General features: G+C 45.0%; 1 protein-coding gene across 1 annotated transcript; it reads right to left on the reverse strand.

The window, feature by feature from the left end:
- Window positions 1–816: 816 nt before the first annotated feature.
- On the reverse strand, window positions 817–9,585 carry LOC135713260 (cytoplasmic polyadenylation element-binding protein 1-like). The gene is given in 5 exon segments (XM_065236351.1): window positions 817–2,044; window positions 8,396–8,476; window positions 8,478–8,621; window positions 8,623–9,358; window positions 9,522–9,585. Coding segments are annotated over 5 exon segments (2,253 nt in total).
- Between the last annotated feature and the right edge of the window lie 588 nt (window positions 9,586–10,173).

Here is a 10,173-nt window from a genome sequence, read left to right on the forward strand (position 1 = left end):
TATTATTTATATTCATTACATAATAACTACATGGTCACTTAAATTAAATTGAAATCACCATTACAAATGAATTTGGAAGGCAGCTTGTATGCAAGCGTTTCGTTTCATTTCTGTTTTTGTTTTAAACGATTTCTCATTCCGCTTAAAAGTAATCAAACACATATTAGGATTTACAAGTCTTAGCCTATTACTCTTCCCTAACAACTGCCTTCTTAAGTATTGGAGCTTGTTCAACGCTTTGGATAGTCGAAAGTTATACATCGTTCGTATTTGGCATCGCTATCAACCCGTACGATCTCTTGACGTCATGTTACTGGTGTACCATTTCAATCCATGGTATGCCATTTGTTTTTGCAACTTGTTGCAATTTAAATAATAATTTCAGACTATTATTACTAAATACAACAATGTTCAGCCAAACGTGCTGGAGATATTACGAATCGATGCAGGCGAAATAGTGATTTCCTCCCGGTGGAATTCCTTTGCATGGAGGATATTTCATGCCTAGAAATTTCCCAAAGAAATTCCTCGACGGGTGTATTTCAGTGCCACACTTCGCTATCCGCGACTAGTTTCACATCTCACGAATGATTATTGGCCGATTGATGCATAGGTAGAGCATTGATAAATACGTAAAACGCATAGGATTACGACGGTAGGAAGGTAACAAACAAAATGTTGCAACATTTATGATCAAAAATAACACCTAGATAACAACGGCTGGTGCAAATCTTCACACCAGAATGATGTGACTTTGGCCACACGTGCTGCAGTCATATGCAGTCGGAAAGGAAATGAGAAGATTAGGATTGTCACTCACTGTTTAGAGGCCGCCGAACTGTTGCTGCAGCTGTTGGTGTAAATTGGCCGGTCCGTGACAGGAGATTGGCGATGAATCTGCTGAACTGCTGCTGCTGTTATTGCACGGTGGCGAAGGCGACTTGGGCGAGACATGCAGCGAATTGTAGTGATAGTAATGCGCGAATTGTTGAAAGTTACTCGTGCCGAACCGAGCGGGTACTTGTATTTGTCTGTATCGATGCCGACGTACACTACTCCATCGAACAAGTCATTCATAATCTTAGCCAAACCTTCCGCCGTCAGTTGTCCATGTAGCGCACCAACGAATACGGTCTTTGTTGGATCAAGTTTTTGCGAAGTGGACTTGACAAAGTTGGAATCGGCAATATTCCATGGAATAACCTCAACGTCTTTCGATTTGATGCGTTTGGAGGATATTTTGAAGTTGATTCGAGCTCCCGGTGTTGGAAGGGGTTTATTCTGATGCACAAGCTGTTGTTGTTGTCCTGATAGTTGTTGTTGCTGTTCTTCCCCACCGAATGAATACGTTAGAATACCCGACGATGATGAGCTGGTACCACGGCTTGAACCATTGTAACTTTTCGCGTCTGTATAGGTACAAGTCTGCAATAAAGCTTTGACCTGTTTGTCCGATTCGAAGATAATGTAGACGTAACCTTTGGGCTGTGTCGCCTGTTGTTTCTTGCCAGGCCATTCAACCTTTATGGAGCCGAATGGCTTGAAGATCTGAACTAGTGATTGTTCACTGATATCCCAAGGCATCCCGCCGAGGAAAAATTTCGACGAATATGTCACCAATCGATGGGAACGTGGGGGAAGTACACCACTCCACGTGCAAGTCGCATCGTAATGTGCAGCTGATGAACGGTGAAATCGTGCAATCCGGTCCAGATTGATATCATTGGCACCGTTGCATGATGACGAGGGAGGTGAATTCTGCAAAGACCAGTTCTTGAGCTGAGTACTGTTGTAGCTCGGAAGCAGTTTATTGAAATGATATTGCTGCAGCTGCAATTGCGACAGTTGTTGCGACTGTTGCAACATACGCAATGTGTTCAGTGCCTGCAAATTTTGCAGCCGTTCATAGTCAGTAGCGAAACTATTGCCACCGTTGCTACTACTAGGTTGACTGTTGCAATTTTCATTCCCGAATGAAGATCCTCCCTGTGATTGATGCGAATAGAACTGACTCATATTCGGTATCTGACTATACTGGGAGCTGCTGTTGTTGTTATTGTTACTACTGCTACCAATGCTGCTACCGTTGTTGGTATAATGCTGCTGGTTATTCCCCTTTCTGCTGCTGTTGGCTGATGGTGAGATAATTGATCATGTCCAAAATGTTTTTTTTTTTTTTTTTTGTTAATTACTTTATTTGTACAGGCTCATTCGAATAAACTTTACAGAGCCAAGTTATCATTTTCTTTATACATTATAAATGTCTTAAATCTAAAATTAAAGGATTGGAACCGATTACTCGCGGTCTTCTCGAGGTTAGTGGATGACAATTGTTTGGATCGGGAGAGGGAAAAGGAGATTTGGAATATGATTTATGATTCAAAAATTTCACTATTTCTAAAACAAATACTTAATCCTATCGACGTTATATCAACTCTGTAATTATACAATTATTACAGAAACAAATCTACAAAAAAAAATACACACACACATACAAAACACAAACTAAACACAAGGTTAATCAAACTTACAATCTATGGTTAATATTCTTCAAGAAAACATATATGAGTTGCATAAACTCCAGATCGCGTCTAGCCAAAATATCCCGAACTGGAACATTAGGTTGTCTACCTCGAGCGCGAAGGGAATCGTACAACTCGGATCTGACTCCACGGTGCTCAGCACATGACCAAATAATGTGATCTGCGTCCTGGTAACCTTGTCCACATTCACAGAGATTACTGTCCCCCAGCCCAACACGGAACAAGTGAGCGCTTAGTGAATAGTGATTGGACATGAGGCGAGACATCACACGAATGAAGTCTCGACCCACCTCCAAACCTTTGAACCAAGGACACTTCGACACCTTAGGGATAATTGAATACAACCATCGTCCCAAACTCCCTTCACTCCATTTATTTTGCCAGCTGGCGAGTGACTGTTGACGATAAATGAAGAAAAATTCGTCGTAGGCGATTTGTCGATCGTAAATATCGCCTTCCATAGCGCCCACCTTTGCAAGCGAGTCCGCCTTCTCATTGCCCGCAATCGAGCAATGAGATGGGACCCATGCAAAGGTGATGACAAAAGATCTTAAAGATAAAGCACTTAGAAGCTCTCGTATTTTCATGAGAAAATACGAGGAGTGCTTTACCGGCCTCATGGAGCGAATAGCCTCGACAGAACTGAGACTATCCGTAAAAATAAAATAATGATCTGGTGCAAGTGAGGCGATCGTTTCTATCGTATAATGTATTGCCGCCAGTTCAGCAACATATACGGAACAAGGAGCATGAAGCATTCGAGAGGCGCTATGAAATTCGTTATAAATACCAAAACCAGCGGACGCCTCTATTAGTGATCCATCTGTGAAGAACGATCTTGCGGAATCAACTTGGCCAAACTTTGCAGCGAAAATTGACGGAGCAATCATGGAACGATGATGCTCTGGGATTCCGCGAATCTCTTGCGTCATTGATAAATCAAAATGAACAGAACTGTCGAAGTCGGAGAAGCAAACACGATAGGGATTATGCTGCGAAGGGCTGACATCCTGTGTTATGTACACGTAGTACAATGACATAAAACGAGTTTGAGGGTTTAGCTCAAGAAGCTTCTCAAAGTTTGCAATCACCAGTGGGTTCATAATTTCACAACGGGTGAGGAGCCTGAGGGATAATTCCGAAAACCGATCAGAGAGTGGCAACATGCCCGCTAACACTTCGAGACTCATTGTATGAGTCGAGTGCATGCATCCTAACGCGATACGAAGACAGCGATACTGGATCCGTTCCAGTTTGATGATGTGAGTTTTAGCCGCCGACTGGAAACAAAAACTACCGTATTCTAAAACCGATAAAATCGTTGTCCGGTACAACGTTAGAAGATCTTGCGGATGGGCCTCCCACCACGTTCCGGTAATTGTTCGGAGAAAATTGATCCTTTGTTGGCATTTCCGCTTCAGATACTCAATGTGGGATCTCCAGGTGCATTTTGAATCGAACCAGACCCCAAGATATTTGAAGGACATAGAATGAGTGATCGGTTTACCCAAAAGTTGAAGCTTTGGTTGTGCTGGGCTATGCTTCCTAGAAAAAACGACCAACTCAGTTTTCTCCGTGGAGAATTCGATACCTAGCTGGATAGCCCAAGTAGACAAATTGTCTAAGGTATCCTGTAAGGGTCCTTGCAGGTCGGCCTCTCTGGGTCCTGTCATAGACACTACTCCGTCATCTGCAAGTTGTCTCAACGTGCAGTTGTCCCTTAGACAATTGTCAATTTCTCTGACGTAGAAATTATACAGAAGGGGGCTTAAACATGAGCCCTGGGGGAGACCCATGTAGCTAAATCGTGAAGCTGTAGAGTTTCCATGAGAAAAGCTCATATGTTTCTCTGACAGCAAATTGTACAAAAAGTTATTAATTAATGGAGAAAGGCCACAAGCGTGGAGTTTGTCTGAAAGGACTTCAACCGATACTGAATCAAAAGCCCCCTTAATATCCAAGAAGACAGACGCCATTTGCTCTTTATTAGCAAAAGCCAACTGAATTTCAGTGGAAAGCAACGCGAGACAGTCGTTCGTTCCCTTGCCCCTACGGAAACCAAATTGAGTATCTGAGAGTAGGTGGTTCGTCTCAACCCATTTGTCGAGGCGAAAAAGGATCATTTTCTCCAACAATTTTCGAATGCACGATAACATCGCGATGGGACGATACGAGTTATGATCTGAAGCGGGTTTTCCAGGCTTTTTAATGGCTATAACTCTCACTCGCCTCCAATCATCTGGAACAATATTGAACTCCAGGAACTGACAAAACAAGTTCAACATGCGCCTCTTAGCGACGTCTGGGAGGTTCTTCAACAAGTTGAACTTGATTCTATCAGCCCCCGGAGCCGAATTGCCACACGAAAGGAGCGCGAGTGAGAGCTCCAGCATTGAAAAAGGCTGGCTGATCTCGTCTACCGAATTCGTCGTTTCGCGAGGAATCATCTGTGCCGGCACAGAATCAGGACATACTTTTCGCGCGAACTTGAGAATCCAACTATCGGAGTACTCCTCGCTCTCGTTGTTTGAAGACCGGTTACGCATCCTTCGCGCCGCATTCCAAAGCGTATTCATCGACGTTTCGCGCGATAATCCGTCCACGAATTGCCGCCAGTATCCGCGTTTCTTGGCTTTGATGAGGCTCTTGAGTTCGCGTTCAAGAGCCGAGTACGCTTCGAAATGTACGGGTGTTCCACGTTTCCGGAAAAGCTTAAACGCGTCGGACTTTTTACGATAAACCTCAGTGCATTGCTGGTCCCACCAAGGGGAAGGAGGTTTCCTACGGAAAGACGTTCCTGGAACCGGCCGAGTTTGAGCTTGAAGCGCGCTGTCCAAGATCAGATTGGAGAGGAAGTTATATTCCTCCAACGGTGGAAGCCCTTCTACCGACGTTAGGGCATCTTCTATCACATTCTTGAACTTTGTCCAATCGATATTACGGGTAAGATCGTACGCGACGTTAACGGGTTCCGACGGATTGAACCCACTGGCAACTGAAACTTTGATCGGCAAGTGATCACTACCGTGGGGATCTTGGATCACATTCCACGTGCAATCCAACGATAATGAGTTAGAGCAAAGTGTGAGGTCTAATCTACTTCCATTCGAGGATGGGCCAGCCAAACGTGTTACTTCTCCATTGTTAAGAATTGTCATATTAAAGCTGTCGCAGAGGTCATATATCAAAGTAGAACGGTTGTCATCATGCAGTTCCCCCCAGCCTGTACCGTGGGAATTCAAATCTCCCATAATCAACCGTGGAGCAGGAAGTACCGAACCGATATCTGAAAGTTGTTTGCGATTAACAACGGCTCTAGGAGGAATATAAACAGAAGCAATACAAAGGCTCTTACCTTTAATAATAGCCTGACATGCAACAACTTCAATACCTGGAAATTGTGGAAGATTCACTCTATAGAAGGAATGGCACTTTTTGATCCCCAAAAGTACCCCTCCTCCACGCGAATCCTCACGATCCAGTCGAATAATGTTAAAATCATAAAAAGGAAGATCGATATCTGAAGAGAGCCAAGTTTCACAAACAGCAAATGCATCACAATCATTATTGTGAATTAAAAACTTAAAAGAATCTAATTTAGGAATGAGACTTCGACAATTCCACTGTAGAACAGTGATCAAATCCTCGACCTCGTTTGGAAAATTATCCATCGAAGGAAATGATTGCTGCAATGAGGGGCCACTTCAATGTCAATTGCTTCAAGAGGGTCTTCACAGAAGGAAGCATTGCCAGAACAATGCTTTTGAGAGGATCAGAAATATTGAGGTACTTGAGAATATCGTCCACAATTTTATCAAATGAGAACAACCCGGATGAAGAAGGGGCTTCTGTTCTTAAAAATGGGCCATCAGGGGTTTTTGATGTCCCCGGGAGAGATGGAAAGTTCTGGTTATAGTCAGTTCTGCGGAAACCAGGAGGAGTTGAAACTTCCTTTTTTCCATCACTCCTTGATTTGGGCAAGCTGATTTGGGGTTCCTTATCTGCAACTTTCCGCGAACGGATGCGTTTTCGTTTCCGTGCAGAACCTTCCGGAAAACTGAAAGAAACTCCCTCCTCAGCCAAGTCAGAGTCAGACTCGTCATCAGACAAAACAGCAAAGGGATTTTTGTCGTTGGTTGATGGTGTGGCTGTTTTTAGCATTGCTGCAAAAGACTGCCTGGAACGCTCCTTAAGAGAGCGTTCTAGTTTCTCCCCGCGTTGTTTGTACGCCGGGCACGATGAGAGACCATGAGGAGTTCCCTTACAGTACACGCATTTTGGTGCAGTGACTGTGCAGGCGCCATCCTCGTGCTTCTCCCCGCATTTGGAACAGCGTGCCTTGCTGCCACAGTGAGAGGCCGTATGTCCCAACTGTTTGCAGTTTTGGCAGTTCATGACCCGAGGAACAAACAAACGCACAGGTAGCCGAAGTTTTCCCAACTCGATGTAGTGAGGAAGGGCTGAACCAGAAAAGGTCACTCGAAACGAGTCTGTGGGGGTAAAGCTCTTTTTACCCTCGCTGAAAGATACTGAGTTCAGCTTCTGGACTTCCAGTATCTCAACCGTGGGAAGCAAGGGGTTTTTGAAACGGCCAACCGCTTGCTTCGCCAAGATCTCGGGGGTCAGACTCGCTTCGGTGACCACACCTTCGATCTCCACATTACGAGCTGGGATGTACACTCTATACTCGAGTGTAAAGAGCTGGGAGGCAGCAATCTCGTTAGCTTGTTTCAGGTTAGAGACGACAACGCGAAGTTTATTGTACCTCACCTTCGAGATTTCGGTCACGGCCGAGAACCGCTTCGTCAGATCATTAGTAATTTGCATTACATTCAAAGGTTTCTTTTTGGGCTGAAAGTAAACAACCCATGGGCCAGTCGAGTCTTCTGGGTAGGCTCGCGATCGGGGGCTTATCTGTCCCTGCCCATTACCAGACTGAGATGACGAACCAGGGATGACATCATCTGATTTCTGGGATGACAGACGTTTTCGACCCTTCTTGCTATCGCGTGGCAAAGTGGTGTCATCTTCCGACAAAACGTCCATTTCGTCTTCCGACAAAATGTCCATTTTGCCGTACTAGTGGGAGCGAAAAACGCTCTACCACTGCAACGATAATCAAAATTACTCGGACACAATACACGAAAAAAAAAAAAAAATACAAACACAGAAACACAAACTTAAAATTTAACTGATGGGAGAGAGAAAGAAACAAGAACAAAAACTTATCTGATAATCCTATACTACTACCACCGAGCGTTTACACAGCAGCAGCGGAGCGACGCGCAGCTTTGATGATCTTCGATCCGCGTGTGCGGGCGGTCTTCGTTGGTGTGTGCTTGTATGAAGCTCGGCACTCAGCTGAACACACGAGATGGATGAGCGGTTTGAATGTGGAGGCAGATGCTGACACTCGATGACGATGATCCGTGCACAGGTATGCGTGACCACGCACCGATGGTGCGCAAAATGGTTGGCGAATTGGCAATCGCAAAAACAATTTTCCTTCCGATGATGCCGAAAACACACTTTCTTCTCAGAAAAAAAAACTCACTTTTTGATAAATTTATCGGGAATTATGCCAGGAATCACTAAGCGAGAAAAAACTGATTATTTACGTCAGATAATAGCGAGAAAACTTCCAAATTAACGGAGCGCGAAACAAGTCGACCGTTCTTCTTGCTAGGACGCAGTGAGATGCCTGCAAATTTTGCAGCCGTTCATAGTCAGTAGCGAAACTATTGCCACCGTTGCTACTACTAGGTTGACTGTTGCAATTTTCATTCCCGAATGAAGATCCTCCCTGTGATTGATGCGGATAGAACTGACTCATATTCGGTATCTGACTATACTGGGAGCTGCTGTTGTTGTTATTGTTACTACTGCTACCAATGCTGCTACCGTTGTTGGTATAATGCTGCTGGTTATTCCCCTTTCTGCTGCTGTTGGCTGATGGTGAGATAATTGATCATGTCCAAAATGTTGGTGCTATCGAAATTGGACAGCAAACTGGAGTCGTTGTCGGGCGGGGAATTGGAACGTGACAGAGACTGATTACCACCTAAGAGGGAGGATGTGGTTTGCCTCGAAGCTCTGATTCAGGTCGCCGAGTTGTTGCGATCCGCGAAAATATCGTGTGCATTGCTCCGTGGAGGATGTGTTGGGGGATGTCGGCATGGAGCAGTCATAAGTGCCCATATTACGCTGCAGCAGCTTTAACGTCTCTGAGGTTAAACTGTTTGCGCCGTTTGATCCGGATAAACTGATGTCGCTGTCGAATCGAAAATCGTCATAGTTCTTCGACTAGTGCACACTGCTACCGTAGTAGGTTGGCGATTGGCCACCGCTGCCACTGCCGCCGCCACCCCCACCTCCTCCTCCATTGCCTCCCTTGCTGCCAATCTCCGGTGAGCTCAGACTGGAGCTGGACATTGACAATCCGGAGAAATGGAAGGGATTGCTGGTGCTGATAACTGGCGACGAGGCCGTGTTGGACCCACTCAGGCTCAGTATGCTGGCACTGTCAGGACATTCAAGAGACGAAAAGGACGCCAGCGATAGCTGCTGATGGGAACCATTGCTCATGCCCGATGAAATATTGCAGCTATTGCTGTTACTACTGCTGGCATCGTGTGATGACGAGTTGGAGGTAGATTGCGATGATTGTGGTGAGCCCAAAATATCCAAAAATGACACATTTTCTGCTTCGATCGGTGATGGCATTCCTCGGCTTATAATTTCATTTGTTCCGCCACTGGAAACGTTCACTGGTTTGCGAGACTCGTCGTAAAGTCCGAGGTTCGAATCCGAACATTCTCTCTCGTAAAAAAATCAATCAAACCAGAAATAGATTGAAGCGAGACAGTTTAATCAAACGGTACGAGCGAGAAAGAGATAGAGTGTTCAATCGGCTCGAGATCGTAGTTGATGAGATTTGTCGTTTGAAAAGGTCGTTAATTACTTCGGTAATTGACGTACTTCCGGCCACGAAGACTATGATCACGATTTGATCTGAGGGTTTTCGGAACGTCCACTCGTCCATTTTGACCTGGACCGTGGAAGAGGCGAGAGTGCGTGAAATAGTTTTCTTGTGTCGCGGTGTGTTTTAATTGGTACCTATAAAAATGTGAGAAGTCTAGTGATCGAATTTAATGTTACTTTTGTTTCCTTCGTTTAGCCTAAAGTTCAGCAGTTAGGTCAAAGTTGACGTGCGGTCAATTTTTGTGTGTGCGTACGTAGAGAAAAGGTAATTCGTGGATAATTGTTTTGTGTGGAAATTTTATTGTTAACGCGTCGAACAGCCGTTCGACGGCTTTTTATGTAGGATTCGCTTCTAGCGATATATGGCCGAAGCTCGACACACCGCATCTCGAGATAAAGCGCGACTCTCGACCCCACGATTCTGCGTCAAAAGTCCCGGCTTGAGAGGAAAGCCGGAAGGAAACAAACCGTTTCGACAGAGCGGCCATTTTGCCATTTCCGCCACGTGTAAAACATCAACGCCCCAACGTCGTCTACAGCGCCAATTCATTTCGGCGCGATTTCAGTACCAGCTTCGAGACCATCCATCGACTGGGAATTTCCGCAACATCAACATAGGAGAATTTTCTAAGCGTCCCACACTCATAAG

This window comes from Ochlerotatus camptorhynchus, unplaced genomic scaffold (assembly GCF_037179485.1).
Source record: "Ochlerotatus camptorhynchus isolate MF236.1 unplaced genomic scaffold, CSIRO-AGI_Acam_v1.1 ptg000550l, whole genome shotgun sequence".
Lineage (NCBI taxonomy): Eukaryota > Metazoa > Arthropoda > Insecta > Diptera > Culicidae > Ochlerotatus > Ochlerotatus camptorhynchus.